At 41.1% G+C, this 26,759-nt stretch overlaps 1 protein-coding gene and 1 long non-coding RNA gene across 6 annotated transcripts in view; one reads left to right on the top strand and one right to left on the bottom strand.

The window, feature by feature from the left end:
- Positions 1-26,759, top strand: part of LOC129628989 (uncharacterized) — a 205,715-nt gene that overhangs the window by 108,144 nt on the left and 70,812 nt on the right. For 2 of the 3 annotated variants that reach the window (XR_008703034.1, XR_008703031.1), the window contains one exon: positions 9,273-9,345. The exons of the other annotated variant lie outside the window; for it this stretch is intronic. This is a non-coding gene — a long non-coding RNA (uncharacterized LOC129628989). The remainder of the gene's footprint in view (positions 1-9,272; positions 9,346-26,759) is intronic. 3 annotated transcript variants of the gene reach the window in all.
- Positions 450-24,850, bottom strand: C1H5orf63 (chromosome 1 C5orf63 homolog). Of its 3 annotated transcripts, none has more exons than XM_055548705.1 (5): positions 24,784-24,850; positions 23,240-23,285; positions 7,486-7,606; positions 2,523-2,579; positions 450-1,844 (listed from the first exon to the last, which is right to left on the bottom strand). In XM_055548705.1, exons 3-5 carry the CDS (start codon positions 7,597-7,599, stop codon positions 1,680-1,682), a joined length of 336 nt encoding a protein of 111 aa, XP_055404680.1. In that variant the 5' UTR covers positions 7,600-7,606; positions 23,240-23,285; positions 24,784-24,850; the 3' UTR covers positions 450-1,679. The 3 variants fall into 3 exon arrangements, with proteins under 3 accessions (XP_055404680.1, XP_055404671.1, XP_055404662.1); XM_055548687.1 differs by having other exon boundaries at positions 528-1,856; positions 24,784-24,835; XM_055548696.1 differs by lacking the exons at positions 23,240-23,285; positions 24,784-24,850 and having other exon boundaries at positions 463-1,856.

Below are 26,759 nucleotides of genomic sequence, written 5' to 3'. Positions count from 1 at the left end.
GCTCAGGTGGTCTTGGGCACACCAGCTGAGGTTAGGCACACACATGTGGGGACGCAAGATGGCAGCTAGAGAGGGAGCACATCTCTTTGATTTCATTTTCTGCAACCAGCCAGAGAACCAGGCTGCTTTTAATGGGCTCACCTGATTAGACCAGGCCTACCCTAGATCATCTTCCTTTTGCCCTGTAATGTAACATAATTCATCATATCCATAAGTTTCACCCATATTCAAAGGGGAGAGAATACAAGGGTAATGGTTCATTGGGGTCCTCCTAGAATTTTGCCTACCATAGGGCTCAATGAATATTTATAAAATCAAATGACATATGTTCCAAAATTTATAAATTAGAAACGCTGACATTCAATTGTAAGATTTTTTTTCCCTGTTGTTACTTTGGAAGGTTTCTAAAGTTGTTTCTTAATTTGTATTGGTCCAGAATGGTTAAGAACACTTTATGTGAGATAACACAGGTGGTACTAGAGATTTGGGGTGTTGGCAAGACCTAGTCTAACATCTGACTGGCTGTGTGACTTAGTTAACCTCCTGAAACTCTGAATGTCAGAGTCCTTTTCATGTATAAAATGAGGGGGGTGGATCTAAACAATGTCTAAGATTGGCCAGCTTTAAAATTCTCTAATTTCAAAGACTAACTCATACTGATAAAATTAAAATCCAGCTAAGTGACTCACAACATCCAAATTCATTGAAGTAGTTCACAAAAGAATTTCATTATAGATGAAATTGCAATGATGTGATTTTAAGAGAAAAAGGCAGTTTTGTTTTTAAATGAATTGATTCCTCTATTGGCTGAACCTGACTATAAATGAAGAGAACACAACTACATTTTTAATACTTTACATAAGGTGGTAAAGAGTATTTTGTCTTTAGGTGACATATCTGTTCAGTTATGGTCCGACATGAATTTTCCCCAAGATATTAAAACCTGATAAAACCGCTGTCTTAAAATATGCTCAATTAACTCAATTGATGATAACTGAAAAACTATGAAAGGCAGTACTCAGATATTACAAATCAGTTCACTGACTATGCATAAAATATGTTGAGATTCTTACATACATTTTGGGGTTCAAGTCTTTTGTCTTTCTCAAATGAAATGAATTTGGCTAGGATAGTTTATTCTCTTCTGTACAAAAAAATAAGCTCTAATTTTAAACAGGTATTATTAAATTCCTCTGAAATAGACTTCATGCAGATGTATTTGTTAAAACATCCTTTTACTGACTGTGTACAGTTATTAGCAATTCACATTTCACTTTATCTACCAAGTGGAAGAACATTTATTCTTTCATTAAAAAGTTAAGCCCTTAGGGCAGCAGCAGGGACAGAGCCACCTTCTTATAAACGGCTCAGTCCAGTGAATGTGAGATGCTTCCATAGTAATACAAAAGAGTAAAATAAATAAAACAAGTGGATTTCTCCTGCCTTCCATCATCCCCTCCCTGACAATACACCCCACTTATTTTATAAAATGCCAGCACGTAAACAGTTCCCACATTGGTACTTCCATTAATCACAAAAGGAATATCACTATTTGGCACCACTGAGTTCAGAACATCTGTAGAGCTGTGTGAAAATGACAAAAGGAGTTTGAAGACACAGTCATTTCCTCAGGAAAACACGTTCTGGACAGAGAAGGTAGAAAATCATGAGGGTGTTTGTCAGCTTCCTGCACCTTGCTGCTCAAGTTTCTGGAGCTGTTTTTCAAGTGTTGAGAGGTTTACTCGATGCATCATCAGAAACTGGCCATTCAAATGAAAGACAGGGATGTCAAATTTATACCTGTCATACCAAGCAGAGTTTTCTGGAAGTGTGATGTCCACCTCCTGTAAAATAAACTGAAACGGAGACAGGCTAAAGCTCTATTTTTCAGCAACATGGAACAAAGCGATGGTTATAGCGGCAAACTGACCCCCAGACCAGTTCAAACACTCAGAGATTTTTTTTACTGTTATTGCTTGTTTGAGGTCCACAGTCATCTAACGACCTTGATTTCCCTAACCTGATTGATTTCTTCATATTCCTTAATTTTCCAGTTCGCTACTTTTCTGTTACATCTGTTAGGCTCTGCATTACTACTCAGTTGAAATGAAATAAACTATGTCCCCAGCTGGGAAGCTGCCTGAGACTCAAGAAAGACATGTTTGGACTGGAAGTTTGGGAAAGGTGTCACAGTTTGCAACTGGAAAACACTTCCATGGAAATGACAAAATAACATAAAAGGAATAGGGACAAAAGCTTAAAGCATGAATACTGTACCTGCTAGTCAACTTTGACTCATTTTAACAGTCAGAGTAAGAAAACCAGTGCAGCTCAGAGAAAAACACTTAGGTGTAATGACTTTTATGGAAATCAGCACTAAAATCTCTCTGAAGAACAGAAAGAAAATTTAAATGAAAAACCATTCAATGTCTTTTCCTAAGAAAGGATCCAGACAGATGCTTTGTCTTACACTACATATACTATCCATTCCATATACATAAAGCTATAGTGTATCATATTACCCGGTTTCTGTAAGGCTCCAGTACTTCCTTGGCTTCATCACAAAGGGGACATGGATCCTATAGGAAGAAAAAAGCCATTAATCCCAAAGAAATGGCATTCAGCCTGACAAAAGCCACAAGAAGCAGATTATACTTAAAGGACTATTTTCTCCCAGGTTAATTATACTGTTTTGTTTCCAAAGCAAACACTGCTATAGGATCTTATAAATAGCTAGTATTTCATGGTAAATGGGCTTTTGGCAATTTTTAATTGTGTTTTGATTTTTTTCTCTACAAGCATATTTATCTAATAAATGTTGATGCTTACATGTTACACATATATATGTGTGGATATATGTACACACAACACATTTAGATGTTTGTATGTTCTTATTACTGGTTTAGTATAATTGATACCTGGGAAGATCATTTTCCAAACATCTATAGTTTTAGGGCTTTGTCCTTCCTAGATGAGGAGCACCTTCTAGGCCTGGCTGATATTGCCAGAATATCTTAAAATCTGTTTTGACTGGGGGGCACTTAGCTTTGCCAGCCTGTTTTTCCATTTATTTTATCTTTGTTTTTCTTTGGCCATGCCATGCGGCTTGAGGGATCTTAGTTCCCTGACCAGGGATTGAACCTGGACCCATAGCAGTGAAAGCATGGAGTCCTAACCCCTGGGCTGCCAGGAAGTCCCCAGCCTGTTTTTCCTAATAACCCACTGGGATGGAGTTAGATAGTTACTGCCCCATCTTTAGGAGGGAAAAATCTCTTTACTTTGGATGCTGATTTTACCAATTCATTAATGTTTTGTCAGTTTTCTCATTATAAGTGTCAGCAGTAGGAGAAGGCAATGGCACCCCACTCCAGTACTCTTGCCTGGAAAACCCCATGGACGGAGGAACCTGGTGGGCTGCAGTCCACGGGGTCGCTAAGAGTCGGACACGACTGCGTGAATTCACTTTCACTTTTCACTTTCATGCATTGGAGAAGGAAACGGCAACCCACTCCAGTGTTCTTGCCTGGAGAATCCCAGGGACGGGGGAGCCTGGTGGGCTTCTGTCTGTGGGGTCGCACAGAGTCGGACACGACTGAAGTGACTTAGCAGCAGTAGGTTTCCCAGAGTAACTCCACCATAGGAGCATGCAAGTTTCAGTGGATGTTGTTGTCTGCACTCTGTCTAGAGAAGTCTGCCGAGAATGCTATGGACCATTGGCAGATTTTAAAGGCTTGTGAGGCCCTGACTCAGAGAACAAGGACTACTGTAGGTTCTCTTGTATGGGCTAAAAACAGATTCAGCATTACTGATGCTTATATAAAATGGGCTTTTTAACAGGATATAAAACGATGAGCTGTTATGGAGGCCCTTCCTCCAGCTTAACTCACCATATTTTGAAACAAGAGCCCAGATCATCAAAAGACATTTTCCTTCAGAAAGGTCTTTCTGGCCCTATTTTCCTGCTTTAGAGAACTGGGCTCATTATGTTATTATTAGCATTATAATAAACAGATTATGGATAGTCTGTGATTTTTAAGATAACCACATTAAAATTTTCTGAAAAAGTTCAAAAAAGTCAAGAGAGGATCTTAAAAGCAAAAGCAAAACAAAAACCAGTGAAATTGCAGAAGTACTTGCTTTTATAATAAAGAACTTTAGTAGATCTAGGATCACTTTTTTCCTCTTTTTTTAAACCCAGGGACCATGGAAGTCTGGGCAAATTATCACATGTGTATGTATTTTTATGAGGAAAGGTTCATCAAATTTAAAGAAATCTATGAACTGAAAAATGCCAAGATGGTAAAGAATGCAGGAGATCTGAGTCTGATCCCTGGGTCAGGAAGATTCCCCTGGAAAAGGGAATGGCTGCACACTCCAGTATTCTTACCTGGAAAATTGCAGGGACAGAGAAGCCTGGCAGGAGTCCATAGGGTTGCAAAAAGTTGGACACAACTGAGCAACTAACAAACACACCCTAGCTACAGATGGCTCAGGGACTGGCCAGTCATAGACAATGGATAGTGTGAGGCTTTTGCTGGGGTTTCTGTAGACACCTGAAATGTGAGATCTGGGATTGGGATTGCTGCAGTTATTCATCTAAAGAGCCAGAGTGTGCACTGATTTAACTCAGAGAATGTGGAGCTGAAGAGACTGGTAATATGCTTAAGTTGCAGAATCAAGCTACTTCTGAAACCAGACTAACCCATAAAATCCCTTTTTTGTTTAAGCCACTCTGGGAAGTACTTTCTATTATTTATAACTGGAAGAGACCTGAAATGTACTTTTTCTTTCAGAGAACTGGGAACTCCTGGAGGTGACAGTAATACCTTGTATTCTAATGACACAAATGAAGGGGGTTCAGTACAAGTTTTAAGCTGAATGGAAGATTAGTGGAATTTTTGGGGGGGGGGGTGGGGCACATGTGTTGGCTTACTTAAGCTTCCCTGGTGGCTCAGATGGTAAAGAGTGCCTGCAATGTGGGAGACTTGGGTTTGATCCCTGTGTCAGGAAGATACCCTAGAGGAGCAAATGGCAACCCACTCCAGTATTCTTGCCTGGAAAATCCCATGGACAGAGGAGCCTGGCAGGCTACAGTCCATGGGGTCACAAAGAGTTGGACACGACTGAGAGACATCACTTACTTTTTTGGCTTACTTGGCTATTGTTCAAACTGAAAAATAGTGCAGAATAGTTAGGCTGAATGAGCACCATTAACCTTAAGGAATTATTTTATTTTTGTGGTTAATTTTCACATGCATTTCTCGTATGTAGACACAGATTATGAAATATTTTTGTTCCATAATAGCGCAATATATTATTATGAATATGAAAAGTAGTTAAGATTATTTTCAGTTAAGAAATTAATTTTAAAATTTTATTAGATAATTGTCAGATATATTCAAATTGCTAAAATGCCTGAAATGTGAGTATGTCTATTAAACAAGAGACCTTTTTTGCTTGAATTGCAGTATTTTTCACTAAAGTTAATTCTGTTACCCAGCACTTTATTTCTTTTTTGACTATAAATCACACAAAGTAATGTTAATTAGCAAAAGGAAATCCATAATGTTTGTCTTATAAGTTTTACAGGAAAAATCTCTTAAAAAATTTACACTTGCTTTATGGCTTAAAACTAGTGTTAGGGATAAGAAAATAAGTAGTCAGTCCTCATTATTTGTGGATTCTGTATCTGCGAATTCATCTATTCACTAAAACTTATTTGTAACCCTAAAATTAACACCCAAGCTTTTGCAGTCATTCATGGATGTGCAGTTGCATAGAGCAGTGAAAAATCTGAGTTGCCCAAAGTGTACATTTCCAGCTGAGTTGTTGACAAGATGATGCTCTTTCTAGCTCTCATACTGTAAACAAGTGTCCTTTTCATGATCTACTTCAGTTCAGTTGCTCAGTCATGTCTGACTCTTTGGACTGCAGGATGACAGACATCCTGTCCATCACCAACTCCCTGAGTTTGCTCAAACTCATGTCCATCGAGTCGGTGATGCCATCCAACCACCTCATCCTCTGTTGTCCCCTTCTCCTCCTGCCTCCAATCTTTCCCAGCCTCAGGACCTTTTCCAATGAGTTAGTTCTTTGCATCAGGTGGCCAAATCATGATCTACTTAGTGCCATGCTTCTTGCATTTTTGTGTTTTTCTGCCATGTAAAATAGCCCAAGTGGAGTGCTGAAGTGCTGGCCAGTGTTTCTAAGCATAAGAAGGCTGTGATGTGCCTTAGGGAGAAAGTACTGTGTTAGATAAGCTTTGTTCAGGCATATGTTATGGTGCTGCTGGCCCTGAGCTCAGTGTTAATGGATCATCAGTATATATTAAATAAGGTGCCTTTAAACAGAAACACACATAAAACAAAGTTATGTATTTTTTCCCCTCCTCTTATCCTCTCTTGACCAACTCCCTAGAGCTTTCTCCTCATCATTTCTCTGAAAATGCTCATAAGTTTCAATGACCTTTATGTTCCCAAATCCACTGGTCAATTTTCAGACTTCATTCTTTCAAACTACCAGCAGTATTTGGCAAAGCCGACCATCTTCCTTAAAACAAAGGTTATGTATTGATCAACTGACAAAAACGTGACCAGATGTTCAAAAGACTCTAACCCTATATTCCCCCTAGGAGCAGTGGTTTGGTACTTGCTAATTCAGTATTTGTAGCGATTTTATAGACTATGACTATCAGACATAACAAGAACTGACTATATTTTTTTTCCTTTTTTTTTTTAGATTTTTTAAATATAAATTTATTTTCATTGGAGGCTAATTACTTTACAATATTATATTGGTTTTGCCATACATCAACATGAACCCACCACGGGTGTACACATGTTCCCCATCCTGAACCTCCCTCCCACCTCCCTGCCCGTACCATCCCTCTGGTCATCCCAGTGCACCAGCCCCGAGCATCCTGTATCATGCATCGAACCTGGACTGGTGATTCGTTTCACATATGATATTATACATGTTTCAATGCCATTCTCCCAAATCATACCACCCTTGCCCTGTCCCACAGAGTCCAAAAGACTGTTCTGTACATCTGTGTCTCTTTTGCTGTCTCACATACAGGATTATCGTTACCATCTTTCTAAATTCCATATATATGCGTTAGTATACTGTATTGGTGTTTTTCTTTCTGGCTTACTTCACTCTGTATAATAGGCTCCAGTTTCATACACCTCATTAGAACTGATTCAAATGTCAAGAACTGACTATATTTTTAAATGATACACTTGTAAAAATCAGTTCTTTTCTTTCAATGTAGTGACTGGATGATAAATATATTAATTTACTCTCTGAAAACAGTGAGACAATGAAGTAGCTGGGTAGGGTAAACTGATGAGTGGGTCTGAAGAAAATTTATACCATTGCTTGCTTTCCTTTCAACATTTTCCCCCTTTCTTAAATGTACAACTTTCTTTCCCAACATTTGAATACTTCAAGTTTTAAAGTAGTAATTTTACTTTTCGTCTGTACCTTTGTGAATAAGGTCAGCACAGGCAGAGCAGTCTTTGAGGCAGAGAGATTTCTCAAGAGCAGTTGAAAGGAGTGTTTGGCAAGTTGCATGCTATTTCCTTGAAACCAGAGCATCTTAATTCTGCCAAGAGAAAAATAGATCAGTAAACTTATGTGCCCTAGACTTTGCTCTTCATAATAAGAACAGTAAGCTGCAAGTCTGTAATGGAATTTGAAGACTTCAGATGTGCTTCTTGGAGTCCAAGAGTGGCAGAGAGGCCAAGATGTTTGGCAAGTCTCCACGATGCCTTAATATGCACTGTATTCCAAAGAAAACAGAACTTAGAAGGAGAAAAATCCAAATGTATGGATTAACTATGTGTCTAATCATTTGGTTTCTGTAAGCAAACTGCATGTGTGTGTTAATTAGAATAAAAAATTAAATTTCACCTGTAGGTTTTGCTAGCATCCTGATGATCTTCTAAAATGTGGAAGTTTCCTGACATGGTTTTTATTTGCAGAGGTAGCTTATCTTATTGGTAGGCATTCAACAGTGCTCAGCCACCTTCACGGTAAAGGACCAGTAAGTAAGCAGCACAAGTCTCCAGCTGAAGGTTAAGGCTATTACGTATGAGATCTGTACTCTGCTGCAGGAGGTGGGGAAACACAGAGCGGTACTTAGAGGAACTTACAAGGAGAATTAGGCTGAGCTAACTTGTCAAAAACAAAAATCTACTCAACTCTTTTAAGAAATATTTTTAAAAGGAGATTGCCATCATTTTTGAAAACATCCACAAATGTACTAGTGTTTCTGCTGGAGATATTCCAATAAGAACAGCTTGGTAACAGCAGCATGCCAAGCACTAGGCTTTGAAGTTCTCTCATCCTGCTAGTTTGCATGACATAAGACATCCTACTTATTTCTAGTTATTCTACTGAGCCTCCAGCTTTGTCCTTTAAACTACATATATGATCATTTTACTTTTAAAACATACGCACTGTTGACTTTATTGCTTATCAATAGTCCTAGCATGAATTCATTCCTGGGATCTTCATTTCTTAACTTCTCTTTACTCCATCTCTCCAACTTCATCTATCAGTTTTCCCCCTCCCTTATCTTGGCAAGTTGCAGAGCAAAGATTTTGTTTCTGTTCCTTGAATAACCAAAGATTATTTCTTCATCAGGATTTCTACACTTCCTGTCCCCTTGTGTGAAAAACTCTCAAGTAGCTTTTCATTTGGCCTGAGCACATGTCACCTCCTTAGAGATGCCTTAGTGACTACCTTATCAACATGGGCCATTCCACCACTCTTCTTCCTCGTACCTTGCTATAGTTTTTGATTATCCTTCACTATCTAAAATTGTTTAACTATATGTTCCCTTTACTACAACATGAGTTCCACAGGAGCAGATACTTATTCACTCCAGTAATTCCTAAGTGTCTACAATTAACCTGGTATATAGCAGCTGTTTAAATAATTGTTTGAATGTTAATAGTATGAGAGTGAGCCTTTCTCCTCCTCTCCAGTTTTACCTCTAACCCTCATCAGACACTCAGTGTACACAGTTGTCACTGTTTGGGCTTCCCTGGCGAATCAGATGGTAAAGAATCTGCCTGCAATGCAGGAGACTTGGGTTCGATCCCTGAGTCAGGAAGATCCCTTGAAGAAGGGAATGGCTACCTACCCACTCCAGTACTCTTGCCTGGAGAATTCCATAGACAGAGGAGCCTGGAAGGCCATAGTCCATGGGGTTGCAAAGAGTTGGATACGAATGAATGACTAACACTTTTTATCCCCCTTTCTAGTTTCACCTCTACCCCTCATCAGACACTCAGGATGCACAGCAGTCACTGGGTAGATCTCATATCATAACTAAAGGTAAGCACTCCTTCGCGTGTCCACAAGAAGCAGAGAGGGCACTGCAGCTGGTCCCAGCCCTTCCCCACCGTCTTGAGTCTCATTCTGCTCTGCTCCACACAGCATGCCTGTATTAACTGTGCACTGGTCTCTACTGGTGACCAGGCTTCTCAGTGTAAGATTAGCTTCAAACTCATTTCAAACTGAAAGATATGACTTTGAAAGCACTGAACCCATATCAAACTAGAGTAAAGACAGACAAAAGGACTGAATTCTGACCTGCAGAAACAATAATCTTTCCTTCTTTCTTAAACCCTTAGTCTTCCAGTTCTTCCTGGATCTCCCTGCTAACTAAATGATCCTGATAATGCATAAAAAAGAATGTGATAAGAATTCTGCAAGGACTCAGCATTATTCTAAGGCGGACAGTAGATCTAAACAGTTTCACTATATGCTGTGCTCCTCTCAACTAAGCGATAAGCCCTGGTGTATCTATTTTCCATAAATTCAGCAGAATCAGCACTCCAATAGGTGAATGTGGTTGGAGACAGTAGCTTCAAAACATGTTTCTGTCTACAGAGGATACAAATGAAGGGGGAAAGTAGAATGCTAGCCATGTTTACACTAGGTACAAATTTCTGTATCGCTGGTTTGGGGGAGGCATTATGCTAATAGTTACACACCCTCCTAGGGTACGAAGGTAAAGCAGCTGTACTAAGTGGAGAAAGAAAATTCTGAAGATCAGTTTTGTGAGAGTAAAAACAGAAAGGCAGCCCTGGAAATGAGAAGGAGCAGGCCATGTAAGGCAGTGACCTAAGATGACAACCAGGATAGTGAACAGCAGCTGTGTGCTTTGGGTGGAAGGATTTAAGATTTATTGATGTCTGCCTGGTAAGGAATAGAAAACTTATTGCTTTTAGCTAGCTAAGTTGAGACTGAGGTGCTAAGGCTTTTGTAAAAAAAAAAAAAAAAAAAAAATCACAATCACAGTGGAAATCTGCTTTAGTATTTCCAACATGACAAAACACAGCATGCAGTTTTGGTTGCACCCAAGAGAAATAAAACCTGTCATAGTAAACAGAGTTGCTATTCATTCCAGATTTGGAAGAATACTTGTTCAACTAACCCAGAAAGCTAAATAAAGTCTTCAGAGATGCTACTACCATTCTGCCTAAACTAGTTCTCTTCTCCATGTTAGTCTCCATTTCTCCTTTTTTCCTCCCATGTGAATTTAATCACTTAAACATGGAACATTTGTTCATTGAGAAATGCATTAGCATTATGCAGTTTTACTACCTGCATATTTTCCAAATGCCCTGAGGCACATGCATTTTACCACACTGTTAAATTAACTTATTTCTTTGTAAGCACTGTATTATAAAATTATATTGGAGTCTGATATATATATATATATATATATATATATATATATATATATACATACATATAAAATTCCCTATACCTCTCCTAGGCAGAAATAAGATATTAAGGCTAAAGTTCTGACCACTGGGTTCACTTAGTTTTAGAAATAAAAAGTAAAATGAAAAATGGTACACTTCAATTGGAATCCTATAATATCCTTCTTAGAATATTTTATTAACTCTGTAAACCCTACTGCCATTGCTGTCAATGTCATATGCACCCAATCATGCCTTCTTGAAGTAAAATCTTAATATGGACTCTGTCAATGTGACATTTTCATAGAACATAGTTCTATTATTTTTGAACAGTATCTTAGCACAGTAAGAAATATTCTGAAAGGTGGTCTGTACCTGTTGGCTCATGACTAGGAGGACAACACTTTTTTGACTATGTCACTGAATTTTGTCATGAAATGTGTGTCTTTACTACACACACACACACACACACACACACACAATTTTATCCTTTGTATTCTGTTACATGCCTCTGTAATATAAGCAAAAAGAGCTGTGTGCATAGTATCAAAAACGCACAACTGGGTCACCTTTGTCACAGCCAAAAAAACAAAGTTTAAGATTGGATTTAGAATGTGTCTAAAACAAATTCCACAGCCTAACAATAAACATGGTGACTCCTGCTGTTTCAAGTACATGGCTGCTCAGAGGCATGGATCACCCCAAGAGAGAGAGGGGATGCTGGCTTTTCAACAGAACTGAGGCTGACTTCAGTGGTCTTATGGCCAAATCAAATACAGCATGAGGGAGGGCTGACTGGACCCAATTCCATCCTCCTGGAAGCAATATAAGAAGGGTAACTTTATAGCGTTTTCCCTGCGAAGCACTGAAGGGCATACCGTTAAAGCAACTGATCACAGGACAGAAAGAAGCCAGGGTCATTTGCGCCTTTATTAAGGATTATTCATTTCTTGCATGAGGAGCTGCTCATGCTGCTCTGGCTGCACATCACCTTTGTGGGGCTCCTGGATTCTTCAAATGCTGTGTGTGTCTGATTAGAAGGCAAACAACAATGTTCTCATTTGAGTAGAGAAACTGACCTTCACAGATCAGAATTTTTATTCATTCAAAGAATCCTTTGGCACATCGAGTCTCCAAGCTCACATGATCTCTCATCAGTAAGCTGCAGTGTTGTTAGTTCATGTGCAAAATCAAAAGTCTATATAAGCTCAGGTACCACCTTCATTCAGTTCAGCTCAGTTTAGTCGCTCAGTTGTGTCCAAACCTTTGCAACCCGATGAACTGCAGCACACCAAGGCTTCCCTGTCCATCACCAACTCCAAAAGCTTGCTCAAACTCACGTCCATTGAATTGGTGATGCCATCCAACCAATTCATCCTCTGTCGTCCCCTTCTCCTGCATTCAATCTTTCCCAGCATCAGGGTCTTTTCAAATGAGTCAGTTCTTCCCATCAGATGGCCAAAGTATTGGAACTTCAGCTTCAGCATCAGTTCTTCCAATGAATATTCAGGACTGATTTCCTTTAGGATTGACTGGTTTGATCTCCTGGCAGTCCAAGGGACTCTCAAGAGTCTTCTCCAATACCACAGTTCAAAAACATCAATTCTTCGGCATTCAGCTTTCTTTATAGTCCAACTCTCACTTCCATATATGAATACTGGAAAAATCATAGCTTTGAATAGATGGACTTTTGTTGGTAAAGTAATGTCTCTGCTTTTTATTTATTTATTTTTTTTTGCTGCACCACAGAGCATGTGGGATCTTAGTCCCCTGGCCAGGGTTCGAACCCACGCCACTGTATCAGAAGTGCAGTCTTAACCACTGGACAGGGAACCAGGGAAATCCCAATGACTCTGCTTTTTAATATGCTGTCTAGGTTGGTCACAGCTTTTCTTCTAAGGAGCAAGTGTCTTTTAATTTCGTGGCTGCAGTCACCATCTGCAGTGATTTTGGAGCCCCCCAAAATAAAAAGTCTGTCACTGTTTCCATCATTTCCCCATCTATTTGCCATGAAGTGATGGGACTGGAGGCCATGATCTTCATTTTTTGAATGCTGAGTTTTAAGCCAGTTTTTTCACACTCCTCTTTCACTTTCATCAAGAGGCTCTTTAGTGCCTCTTTGCTTTCTGCCATGAGGGTAGTGTCATCTGCATATCTGAGGTTACTGATATTTCTCCCTGCAATCTTGATTCCAGCTTGTGCTTCACCAGCCCAACATTTCACACGATATACTCTGCATATAAGTTAAATAAGCAGGGTGACAATACACAGCCTTGATGTACTCCTTTCTTAAATTGGAACCAGTCTGTTGTTCCATGTCTGGTTCTAATTATTGCTTCTTGACTGCCTACAGATTTCTCAGGAGGCAGGTAAGGTGGTCTGGTATTCCCTTCTCTTTCAGAATTTTCTAGTTTGTTGTTATCCACACAGTCAAACGCTTTAGCATAGTCAATGAAGCAGATGTTTTTCTGGCATTCTCTTGCTTTTTCTATGATCCAACAGATGTTGGCAATTTGATATCTGGTTCTTCTGCCTTTTCTAAATCCAGCCTGTACATCTGGAAGTTCTCAGTATTGTTGAAGCCTAGCTTGGAGAATTTTGAGCATTACTTTGATAGTGTGAGATGAGTGCAGTTGTGCAGTAGTTTGAGCATTCTTTGGCACTGCCTTTCTTTGGGATTGGAATGAAAACTGACCTTTTCCAGTGCTGAGTTTTCCAAAACTGCTGGCATATTCAATGCAGTTCTTTCACAGCATGATCTTTTAGGATTTGAAATTGCTCAGCTGGGAATTGCATCACTTCCACTAGCTTTGTTTGTAGTGATACTTGCTAAGGCCCACATGACTTCAGGATGTCTGGCTCTAGGTGAGTGATCATACTATCATCATGGTTATCTGGGTCATTAAGGGTCTTTTTTGGGTCTTATAGTTCTTCTGTGTATTGTTGGTACCTCTTCTTAATATCTTCTGCTTTTGTTAGGTCCATACCATTTCTGTCCTTTATTGTGCCCATCTTTGCATGAAATGTTCCCTTGGTACCTCTAATTTTCTTGAAGAGATTTTCAGTCTTTCCCATTCTATTGTTTTCCTCTATTTTTTTGCACTGATCACTGAGGACGGCTTTCTTATCTCTCCTTGCTATTCTTTAGAACTTTGCATTCAGATGGATATATCTTTCATTTTCTCTTTGCCTTTCACTTCTCTTCTCAGCTATGTATAAGGTCTCCTCAGACAACCATTTCTCTTTTTTGCATTTCTTTCTCTTGAGGATGGTTTTGATCACCGCCTTCTATATAGTGTTACGAACCTCCATCTATAGTTCTTTAGGCATTCTATCTATCAGATCTAATCCCTTCAATCTATTTGTCACTTCTACTGTATAGTCGTAAGAGATTTTATTTAGGTCATACCTGAATGATCTAGTCATTTTCCCTACTTTCTTCAATTAAGTCTGAATTTTGCAATAAGGAGTTCACGATCTGAGCCATAGTCAGCTCCTGGTCTTATTTTTGCTGAATGTATCCAGCTTCTTCATCTTCAGCTGCAAAAAATATAATCAATCTGATTTTGGTATTGACTATCTGGTGAGGTCCAGCTGTAGAGTTGTCTCTTGTGTTGTCGGAAGAGGTTGTTCGCTATGACCAGTGTGTTCTCTTTGCAAAATTCTGTTAGTCTTTGCCCTGCTTCACTTTGTACTCCAAGGCTCAACATTGGAGCTTCTTCACAAGAGTATAATGTAAATTTAATACTGAGATGGAATTAACCTAAGACTATTACTGTCACTCTTGCTGGACCTGAGTTCCAGCAGAGGCTCAGGGCTTCTGTTTAATCATTTTTGCCATGTGAGATGTTAAGTGCTCCATTTCACATTCACTACCATCTAAGTATAACATTCCTATTGTTATCCAGTGACTAGAAACACGTGTGTGTGTGCACACACAGGCCCACAGAAACACCCCTCTATTGGGAACAAAATCCACTGTTTAGATTACTGAGAGCTCATATAATGAGGTGAGAGTGCTCTTAGGGCACTCATCTGGGTCACTGGGCTGTCCCTAATCCAGAGAAACAGGGATGAATGATGCCTCCCCAGGGGTCTTATGTGTTTGTGGTCAGTCAGCGGTGTCCAAACCTCCCTCTCTCCCAAACAAGTGGGAGCCTAGCCTGGGATCCTGGGTCCAAGGGTGGAGCCAAGAGTGACAAGGTAAGGTGGTGTATAGGGACCCAGTCAAAGCTGCAGACTGAGCTGATACTTTGAGGTGTCAGTTCCAAGAGTAAGCAGGGTTAGAATGAGGCTGCAGAACAGAAACAGAGAGTAGGGGGTGGAAGGCAGCCTGGAGGGGGGCCCTCACTCCCTGGGTGGGCTCTCAGGTGCTTTTGCAGTATCTCAGCTACAGCAGTCAGGGTACCTGGCCAGGGGAGCTGCCAAGGAGATAGCCCCAACTCAGACATGATGTTACAACAAGGATCCCTGGCTCACCATGCACCTGTGGGGCCACCTGTACATGGCTTCATGCTCAGCTCCATTCTTTTTTTAAATAATGTAACACTGTATTAGTTTCAGGTATAAAATATATTGATTTGGTATTCACACATACTGTGAGATGATTATCACAGCCTCATCTGTCTGGGATCTGGACTGCTGACTTGATCCCACATAACACATGAGATCCTGAGCAGACACATACACATGTCCACCCTGCTCCCTGCAGCTTCTATTTCCAGGATTCAGTGGCAACAGCTTTATCACAAGGGGGAAAGAGAAGCCTATAGAGAGAAGCAGTTTCAGAAAGATATGACCGGTCACATGAGTTCCTAGAGATAAAACCCCCTTTCTAACTTTCTTTTAAATGATTACTATGACTCTGGGGTTTCCAAGTATCTGGATGTCTCTACTCCACTGTTGGGATGCAATGGGTTCTCCATTCATTTACGTTCAACACACTGATCTGCACAAAAAGTTTTTTAACTGTTTGAAGTGTGGGCCCTGGCCTATCCAATAAGATTACAACTCCTCCGAAGGTATACGGCATTTACATGTCCATCACTTAGTACCTACACTCTGCTCCTCTATCCCACTCCCTTCAAATTCTTAGTAAAATTAAGCCGTTATTGTTTTTTCTTCATCCTGTCTGGTGTTTAGCTCATTTCTTTCCCTCCAAATAAAACTCTCACATGGAGAAATCAACTCCACATTCTGGATATAAGCAGCAAGAATTAGAGACACTCCAGTGGATTTAGGAGGGAGTTAAATTCTTCACTGAAACAATATAAATACAGGAGATCACAACAGGGACATCTAATGGGCACCTTCAGATGTCATAGAGAAAAGAAGAGAAGAGTACTGTGGGCTGACATTGGAACTGGTTTCACGAGAGAAGGATCCTAAGTCATGTAGGATTTGGATACATAGAAAAGGGGAAAGCATTCTGAAGTCAGGGCTAGACACGAAGGCATGAGGTAGAAATGCTGTGGCCTTTTGGATGGGAGCCAAAGAAGGGTTTTAAAGAATAGACTGATGCAATAAAATCAGTATTTTAGGAGACTGATCTGGCAGCAGCGAGCAGGATAGACTGCAAAGGAAAGAAGAATGGAGGCAGGAAAGAATTGAGTTACAGAAATCTAGGTGTGGGAGGAGAGTCACTCATTCAACAATTACCTGCTGTTTTCCATGTATGAGATACTCATAGGTACTGGGTTCAGTGATGCACCAAAAAGTTAAGTCCCTGCCCTCATGGGGTCCATACTGTCACTGGGCACATTAAAGAGACTCTTAGGTCAGAAAACATCAGACAGTAGTAAGCAGAGGGGAGGGAATGAAACAGGGTGATGTGATGGTAACCGAGGCAGGCCTTTAAATAAGGTGCTCTGAGCAGGTGTCATTTTTGCTGAGACTAAAGGCTAAGAAGGTACAAGGATCTGAAAGAAGAGCATTGCAGGAGAGAGAACAGTAAGTGCAAAGGCTCTAGGGTGACGACAACTTTGATTCAGGGGAAGAAACAGAAAGGACAGTGTGGCTAAAGCAAGTAAGCAAGGGGAAGAGTGGAGAAGACAGGTCAGTGGGGGTTGGAACACCTAAAGCCTCTGGGTTATGTTAACGAATTGAAAGCATAATTAGATTTAGAGGAAGGAAGTTACGTGATCACATGTACATTTTAAAAAGATGACTGTAGGGACTTCCCTGGCAGTTCAGAGGTTAGTGATTCCACTGCTGGGGACCCGAACTGTATCTCTGGTTAGGAAACTAAGATTCCCTGCAAGCCACATACATGTGAGTGCTAAGTTGCTTCAGTCGTGTCTGACTCTTTGCAACAACGCAGACTGTAACCCGCAAGCTCCTCCATCCATGGGCTTCTCCAGGCAAGAATACTGGAGTGGATTGCCATGCCCTCCTCCAGGGCATCTTCCCAACCCAGGGATTGAACTCACATCTCTTATGTCAGGAGACATAAGACCCGCATTGGCAGGTGGGTTCTTTACCACTCGTGCCACCTGGGAAGCCTGGCAAGCCATATGTCATGGTGAAAAAAAAGAGATGACTTTAGCACTGTGTGGGCTTCCCTGGTGACTCAGTCAAGAATTTGACTGCAATGCAGGAGACCTGGGTTTGATCCCTGGGTTGGGAAGATCCCCTGGAGAGGCAACGGCTACCCACTCCAGTATTCTGGCCTGGAGAAGAGCAGGCAGAAGAGCCTAGTAAGCTACAGTCCATGTGGTCACAAAGAGTTGGAGATGACTGAGCAACTTTCACTTTCACTTAGCACTGTGTGAAGAATGGGTTTGGGATGGCAAGAGTGGAACCAGGGAGTCAGTTAGGGGCTACTGTAGTAGTCCAGGGGAGAAAGGTGGGTGGCATGAACAGGCCTGAAAGGACCTGCCAAGGAACTGGATTTGAGTAATTAAAAATGACAGTAAGGACTATCCTAGTTTCGGTCACGAGCCTCTGGGTGGGTCGCAGTGCCAGTTTACTAAAATGAGGGATGCTGAGGCAGGAACAGATTGAGTGGGGTGTGGGTCTGGGAGCTCTGAGGGACAGGCTGGTGCTCAAGTAGAAAGTGGCATATACAGGTTTGGTAGCCATGAAAAAAACCAGGACTGAAGATAAAATTTAAGACTCCTTCAGTTTGAAGGCTCCAATTACAGCTGAGATTGTGAGATCATCTAAATAGCTAAGAAAAGAAGAGGGCCCAGGAGAGACCGCTCAGGCAATTCAACATTCAGAAGCAGCGTAGAGAGGAGCCAGTGAAGGAGGCAAAGAGAAAGGTTGATGGGGTAGGAGGAAAATCAGAAAAGTGGGCTGTCGTGGAAGCCAGCAGGAGAAAGTGTGTCCAGAAAGACAGGAGTGGCCAATTGTCAAAAAGAGTGATGAGGGCTTGGACTGGAAAAGGGACAGTCAAAGAATCTACCACGAATCAGATAAGATATATCTGATGTCCCTCCAAAGGAATGAAATCTTACAACCAATGCCAACCCTAAAATAAATGGCCTTGTGTGATCCGTGGCTAATTTCACCTCTTAAACAAAAGGAGATATTTCTGGTGAAGATGGAGGCAGTGGGGTAGGGAGAAGTGTAAAAGCTGAAGTTGGATGGGTGACTTAAAAAGAGATAATAAATGTAAAAATCTCTGTACAAGTTAAAAAGCAGAACAGAGAAATAAAGCTTAGCTATTTGTTACTAAATAATACAAAGATAAAGTATTGTTATTAATAGTACTGATGATGATGAGTCTACTGACTGAAATGTGCTTTTACTGGCCCCAGAAGGAGGATTTAAAACTCTAGGAATGATAGTCTCAGAAACAGGGAACTGAAAACTGAAGAACATTTCAAACAAATAGCTGTAAAGTTTCAGATTGTGAAGATTACTTAAATGGGAATTCCTAAGACAGGATATAACTGATTCAAGACCCAACATATTTATTTTCTGGTGTTAGTTGGTCAGTTGTATCCAACTCTTTTCGACCCCATGGACTGTAATCTGCCAGGCTCCTCTGTCCATGGAATTCTCCAGATAAGAATACTGGAGTGGGTAGCCATTCCCTTCTCCAGGGGATCTTCCTGTCCCAGGGATTGAACCGGGTTTCCTGTATCACAGGTGGATTCTTTACTGTCTGAGCCACCAGAGAAGCCCATTTATTTTCCACTAAGACTTAATATCTTGACCAGCAAACACCTTGGCACCAGGTTCTGGCTTAGCTTACTCAAGCCTCACACAGGACAATGAAATTCATTTTGCAAGAGGTAGAGGTTTTCCCTTGATGGGCTCTGAACAAAGGTCACTTCCTTTCCTGTTATTCCTTCCTAATACTTGTCTTTATATTTTCAAAGGGAAAATTCAGTACCACTGTTATTTTTTCAATGATATCCTCAACCCAACTCCTGTATATCAAAACAGAAGCTGCCTAGGAAATGGTAAAGTTGGATTTATTAATAATCTTTAAAGACAAAACTTGTTCCAAAGTATTTTGAATAAATGTGTAGAGAGGTCAAAGTAAATGTAAAGGAATACAGCTTCCACTAACTCATCAGTCAGGGGAATTAAGCACAAATGGCATGATTCTTCATCTAAAGCTTTACTCTTTCTTACAGAGTTTCAGTTGGATTTCAGCACATTTGAATTCTTGGGTGCATTTGTGTGTGAGAATTTCATAAATCTAAACCCCAAAGATAGGCAACTCCACCAATTAGTTCTCTGATGCTAGGCAATTCCTCGTCTCTTTAAGCCTCAGTTTCATCAACTGTAATATGGAACTATGACCCCCTGTCCTGTTCTCTCGTTTTACAGAGGCTAGGAGAAACTATACCCGTAGGCTTTGGGTATCAAATGTCCTCCAGATCAGAGAAGGGGAAATCATATACAGAAGAGATGCTGTGGCAATAGCTCACGATGTCAAAAGGCACCAAAGAAAGGCTTGGAAGTAGTTAGCTGTAGGAGTCTAAAATGCTAGGCCCATTTAAAGAGGACCAAAATTCATACACAGATCTGGGCAGAAGTGTACATGGGCTTGCTTATTTCTCTAGCTCCTGGGTCATAACTGGGAAGCCTTGGCATCCAAAAATACCCTGCAGGAAAATGGGGGAGGTGACATTGATCTTGCATTGTTTGAGCATCTGAGATGGAAAAGTACCTCCAAAAAGAATACTAAGAATGTGCCTCCAAAACTAAGAATAATGTTTCCTATTGACAGATACATTTAAAGAATGGTTTTTAATGACAGACCCTCATCGTCTTGACATTCTCTTCCACTTCCAGAAGTGTGGCTATGTTTGCCGAGGCCAATAGCAAGCTGACACATGTGAAATGGGAGCGAGGAGGAATCTTCTGAGTAAGGAAGAGTTTGTTTTAGAATCTTTGGACCTTAGCAGTCACATTTTCCAGATCGTTGCTTCAGAAGAGCCTACTTGGTAATACGGTTAGTTTCCAGAAAAACATTTAGCCAGGAAAAATAAAATGAAGATGCTGATCAAGAATAGTAGTAGAGGGAGGACCCCTCCCTCTAGCACCCAGGGCTTCGAAAGGGATTCCAGACTAATTCTTGTTCACACAATGGGGCTTATACACACTATACCTGTCCCCTCATCTTCAACCCCAAAGTTACTGACTCAGCATCTGGCCTAGAGCCAGAGGTATACTCTGAATTCAGAGCGTGCAGCAATGTTCAGTACAATTAGGACATAATGGCTGCAAAGCTATTCTTGAAAGCCAAGAAAGCCTGAATAATGTGGTTGGGTTATATCATACATGAGGGCTTAATAGAGTTTAAAAACCAATTTGAAAATTCCTTCATTCCATACAGATAACATTAAGATGAGGGCAATATCAAGCCAGTTCAAGGGTTGGGGATAAAGTGCATAAGGAATTATGCAGACTCCTTTCCACATTATCCTTCTTAACCAAAATGACCCATTCCCTTTGAAGGTATCTCTAATGCTTACTACTGACCCAGAAAGAAGGCAATTTCATTAAAACATCTTAGTCTTATTGTACCCAGCTAGTAATGCCAGTTTCCTTGCTATTTAAAAAACACACGATTTCATTTCCAAAAACAACTGTTTGCAATTCAAATTCCATCCATCCAGGCAATGTCTCCCATTTGTCACTAATACTCCACCATTTCCAATTCATCTTGCAAAAGAGGTGAAGTTATCCACATGACCACACAAGACCTGAAAGATGTTTCATTCATTTTTAGCCATTTTGTAGTAAATGGCTTTGGAACATTTGAGATATTAAATCCATCACTTCTCTGGACTTGTGACACTAATACCGGAACATTAGGGACTATCCACTCTTGAGGTCCTGCTCTAGTAACCTTCAGATACATGAGATTTCTCAATTCTCTCCGTCCTATTCAGGTTACTTAAGAGCTGTCACATTGATAGAAAATCTTAATATTTTGGAGCTGGATTCCAAGGGACTTTGGAGATTCCCGTGCTTGATAAAGAAATTGTTTTACCAAAGACTTTTATAATTTTTTTCTGCAGTTCTTTTCTCTATATTTTCTCTTTGAACAATGCTTATTTTTCATATGAGACCAACACAGAATTTTCAGAACAGAATGGGAACTCCAAGGTCAACTCTCTTTTTTCCCAAAGTCTCTAAAAGCTTTATACATTAATCCTCAGTGTATACCAAGTAACAGATACCACATTTTGTTTAAGATTAATTTAAGGATGGAGAGAATGAGGAAATAGCTCAACTTCAGGTGGCAGAATTCTTTTACTATAAGAACAAGGTTCTGATCTCTAAATCTAAGATGATACAGATTAACTTCATTTTTGAACTTGGAGAAACAGAGTTGAATTTAGCTCTCTTTTTTTTTTTTTTTTTTCAGTCTATGAACTAAGCTGCTTCAGTTGACTGAATTTCTATTAGTTTTTTTTTTTTTTTTCTTTCCCTGAATTTCTATTAAATAACAGTATCCTTTCTCTTGGCTGACTGGAAGAACTACCTGTTTTAAGAAGTAAAACAAAATCAAATAATTCAGTCTTATGTCCTTACCCCTGACTAAACTAGAAGTCACTTCCCCATTATTTCATGATTAATATGAAAAAGTACAGGAACAATGAGAGGAAGGTCATCTGTTTCCAGCAGCAACATTCTGGTTTCTGCTGGATTCCCATTGGCAACAGAAGGAAGCAGCATATACCACATGCCTGCCCTATTACAATACAAAAAGCTGACAAGTTTGAACTCTTTTGAAATGTCAGTGAAGTAGAAAAGATGATGTGGCTTTCGTTCAATATTATTTGGGTAACCTAGCCTTAAAATAGTGAACAAAGTCCTTTATCCTTAAGGCAGGACCAAACCAAGATATTAGTGGCTTAGGTAGGCTAATAATTTAGTATACCTTCAAATGGATACTTTTCAGATATTCACTCAACAGGTGTTTGAGTAAGGAGCTGGGCACTGCAGACCTTGAGAGAAAATGGAGATAGGGCTGGTGGCGTCTTTTACTTTGCATATTCCGTTCAGTATAAGAAAGACCCTGCAACTCACCAGGCTAGATCACCTAGGATGGCAGTTTGGTGACCATCTGTAGATTCTCAAATACATCCTTTCCTACTCCAAGCTGTTTATAAAGGCATTAACTGCAGCATTTATAACTGCATCTGGTAGCCCCTTGAAAGACTACTGTTTTACATTCTTTTCTGTACCTTGCTGATTCCCACTGATGCTTTCACATTCCTTATAGATCCAGCCTCCCCTTTATACCATGTACTGAGTATTTGTAATGTGTCAGGCACCATGCCAGGTATAGAAATATAAAAGTGATTCAGATACTTTCCCTGCCCTTATGGAACTCACACCTTGGGTAGGCAAAAGATTTACAAACAAATAATACAATACCACAGTCTACAGAAGTCAAATGGTTGTTACTAGATATTGGTAAAATGCTCTGAAATCCTTGGAGATGGATACTTTCTTAAAATAGAAGATATTTTGAGTTTTACTTCTATCTCTGGAAATCTTATCTTGGGTAAGGATTGGAATAAAAAGAGTAATGTTTTCACGCCTCCAGTTCCCTGCCGCTGTAACTGAGATGGGGAGGTAGGGATGTGGAATAATATCTAGGTGAAACTTAGCCAAAATTTTTCACTTTGCATGTTCTTCCTCAAATAATTTTTGTCTCTCGAACTTGCCATGATACTAGGGGAAGGATGATGGAAGCTCACCTAGTCCCTGCTACCTGGGTAACTACACATCTCTGGATCCAGATGGTTTCTCCCTTCAAAATAATTGCAAACAAGATTAAAACTGCAAGCAGGAACTATTCCAGCTGGCTTTTGGCTTCCTCTGATGTATACCCCTTGAATAAAGCAGTGGCAAAATTAGATTTAAAATAAGGAACATAAAAACCTTATTACTTGTACCAGCTCACCTCAAGGTCCTGCTATGTGTGAAACCCTGAGCCCTGGCATTAGAGTAACTAAATGCATCAGCCAGCTGGAGTTTGCACATTATGAAATACAAAAACCTTAATAATAAGAAAAAGAAAACTTATTTTGAAGGTATACCTCCACACTGCCTCTGAGTATTTAAGAGTCTGCTGGAAACAGGCATCTGGAATAAAATAGAAATACAGTCCAATAAATTCCCAAGTTGGAAAACCCTCATTTCTATTTCCTTACCTGCCATCAATCCATCTAAAGAAAACCACATAGCCACATTTTCCTCTGGTAAAGGAGACAAAAAAATATTGATCCTTCTTTGGCAGGCAGCTACTACTGACCACAGTAAGCATGAAGAAAAAACTCTGGGGAGTCTGCCTATCTAAAAGACCAGCCCCACCAACCTTAATTTTCACACCAGGACCTGTTCTGGTTCCAGGCAGTTCCTCAGCAGAGCAGGACGCAGGTTATTAGGTTACGACATTTCACACAGAACCATGATTTAGTTCTGCCTTATCCCCATTACTATAACCACTCAGTATTTCCAGGGCACAGCTCTTTTTCTAAGTGTTTTCAGTTTCAATGTATATAGCTCCAAATATTGCTAGCATCATAAGCACTTTCATACAGCATTCCTGAGATAATTAGTAAATGAGAAGACTGGCCTCTAACAGCCACCTCATCTTTTCGCAGTCACACACTAAAACATGGCTTTAGTGCTGCTTAACCAAGGCAGTGTGTGGTTAAGGAAACCTACTTATGTTGGGAAATGTGCCAGAGAGTGTGGGGGACATAACAGATCTTAGAAACAATCTCCATGCTATAGGAGCTGAGAATCTTGGGGTTGAGCTCGGTCATGCTGTGGCTTTTTTTTTTTAAGTGTTCTAAAATACAAAGTACTACATAAAATACTTTCTATTAAGAATAAAGATCAGCCAGGTTAAAAAAAAAAGAATAACTCCTTGTTCTTTAACAGGACAACCTTAGAAAGACACTTGCCTATTCATGTTAGTAACAATCCAGTAGGGACTTCTGTAACTCTGGACTTATTAAAAAAAAAAAGTATGAGTGATATTTGTCAGGGGTGACTGACAAGGCTAAATATTTGTTGAGAATTGTATAGGTTCTGATTTATTCTCTCATGGTTCAGCACCCAGAAGGCTGCTTTTGTCCAGTAAAGGCAGAGAGGAGGTCCAGAAAACCCCAGGCCTCACAGTGTTCCCCATAGCACTCACGATTAAACCTTTTGGCCCTCAATTAAAGGTCAACATGGCTGCTCAAAAACGTTTATGTCAAAAGGCAGTCATCTCAGCCAACTGAGATTATATTGCCACTTCACAGAACTCAATTAAATCCGAAACAGAGCATCTGTTAATCAGGGAAGGGGCATGAAGTTGTGATGTTTTCTGCTTCCTCTTAAAAAGCTGCCTCTTCCCACCCGTGTTCACTTCCCAAAGCGCCATAGCGCGCGCACACATACACACACGCTTAGAATTTGCCCCCGGAGGTTTACGGATTTATGGCTCCCCGTTTATTTAAATTTCCTGTAATGACAATCGAAATCGGCAGCGTGCGGCACAGCTCCCGTGACCTCCTCTCCCGCCCGCCTACCGGCTCCGGGCTGGGGACCGCGAGCACCCAGCTGCCGGCGCCCGGCCGCGGGGACCCACCTGAGCCTCAGCCGCCCCTGTCGCCGCTTCCGCCCTGCGCCCGGGACTTCCGCCCCGGCCGCAGGCGCCCTGCCGCTCCCGCACTTCCGCCCAGGCCCTCAGCCCCTAGGGCTAGTGTCAGTGGAGCCCAAACCTGAGCCAATCGCCCCTCTGAACGGTGGCCGCGCCTGGGCTGTTAGGCGTGAATACAGACGCTAAAACCAAGGCCACACTGGTTTATTTTTTTAAGACCACGGAACAGTGACCTGGGATGTTTGGGAACCATTTAATAACGAGCATCAGATGTGAAAGCCAGCTTTTAAGAGAACGTGCAGTGAAGGCCGTTTTAACTCCCCCTCCCCCGCATTCATTCATTTATTGTTTACTGCCCTCTTTCTCGGAGAAGGCAATGGCACCCCACTCCAGTACTCTTGCCTGGAAAACCCCATGGATGGAGGAGCCTGGTAGGCTGCAGTCCATGGGGTCGCTGAGAGTCGGACACGACTGAGCGACTTCACTTTCACTTTTCACTTTCATGCACTGGAGAAGGAAATGGCAACCCACTCCAGTGTTCTTGCCTGGAGAATCCCAGGGACGGGGGAGCCTGGTGGGCTGCCAGACGTCTATGGGGTCGCACAAAGTTGGACACGACTGAAGCGACTTAGCAGCAGCAGCATCCCTCTTTCTCTGAGTCCCGGCTGAGCTAGGTTATGGGGAATGGGGATGATGAACAAAGGAAAGGGTACCTGTACCCACCCAAACTTTAGGGCTGTGTAGGCAAGTCAGGACTGAGCGACTTTCACTTTTCACTTTCATGCATTGGAGAAGGAAATGGCAACCCACTCCAGTGTTCTTGCCTGGAGAATCCCAGGGACAGAGGAGCCTGGTGGGCTGCCGTCTATGGGTTCCCACAGAGTCGGACACGACTGAAGTGACTTAGAAGCAGCAGCAGGCAAGTCAAACATTTAGAAACAGCTTTACAAGTCATGTGTTCCCTTAGCTAACTGTTGTGAAAGGGACCTCTGGAAAAATAGGAATGTACTCTAGGTAAAGAAGTAACTTTTAGACTGGAACATATAGGGTCAGGTTGGCAGGGACTGTGCTCTCCAGGCCTAGGAACAGGTGACGCTGAGGGAGCAGGAATGTGGGCAATGCGCAGAAGAGGGACTAGCAAGGCTGAAGCCTTGAGGGAAGGGGGCAGGGGTCTAGGAGTTGGGGGCGGGTTGGAAACAAGCTGAAAAGGTAGGCCTGAGTAGACCCTGTAGGACTTTTCAGGTTTGTGCTAAGGGCAGCTGGAGGACTTTTTGTTTCACTGTTTTTGTATGTGGAAGCAGGTTGAATTGATTGCTCTTCCATTATGAAAAGATCACTCACCTTTAGGGAGGGCATGTGAAGGGGATGGGGTAGAGAAGAACAGAGCTGGAACAGGAAAGGCAGTATGTGATAAATAGTCTAGGAGTGAGGTGTGGTGGCCTAATGTGTTACTGTAGTTGTTCAGTCACTAAGTCATGTTGGACTCTTTGTGACCCCATGGACTGCAGCATGCCAGACTATCCTGTCCTTCACCATCTCCCAGAGCTTACTCAAACTCATGTCCATTGAGTCGATGATGCCATCAAACAGTCTAGTCCTCTGCCACTCTTTTCTCCTCCTGCTTTAATCTTTCCCATCATCAGGATCTTTTCCAATGAGTTGGCTCTTCCCATCAGGTGGCCAAAGAATTGGAGCTTCAGCATAGTCCTTCCAAAGAATATTCAGCATTGATTTCCTTTAGGATTGACTGGTTTGATCTCCTTGCTGTTTAAGGGATTCTCAAGAGTCTTTTCCAGCACCACAATTCAAAAGCATCAATTTTTATGTGCCAACCTTCTTTATGATCCAAGTCTCACATCCATACATGACTACTGGAAAAAACATAGCTTTGACTATATGGACTTTTGTCGGCAAAGTTATGTCTCTGCTTTTTAATATGCTGTCTAGATCTGTCATAGATTTTC

This window comes from Bubalus kerabau, chromosome 1, assembly GCF_029407905.1.
Source record: "Bubalus kerabau isolate K-KA32 ecotype Philippines breed swamp buffalo chromosome 1, PCC_UOA_SB_1v2, whole genome shotgun sequence".
Taxonomy (NCBI): Eukaryota; Metazoa; Chordata; class Mammalia; order Artiodactyla; family Bovidae; genus Bubalus; species Bubalus kerabau.
Note: the sequence above shows the minus strand (reverse complement) of the source record. Positions and strands in the feature narration are given on the sequence as shown.

What these genes read in the sequence shown, in the direction of transcription:
- C1H5orf63 (XM_055548687.1), bottom strand. Translation starts at nt 7,599, where the DNA reads ATGCTCTGGTTTCAAGGAAATAGCATGCAACTTGCCAAACACTCCTTT. An exon ending in TGCTGACCTTATTCACAAAG is followed by an intron (nt 2,580 to 7,485) that starts GTACAGACGAAA and finishes TTCTTCCTATAG; the next exon opens with GATCCATGTCCCCTTTGTGA. An exon ending in TGGAGCCTTACAGAAACCGG is followed by an intron (nt 1,857 to 2,522) that starts GTAATATGATAC and finishes TCTCCGTTTCAG; the next exon opens with TTTATTTTACAGGAGGTGGA.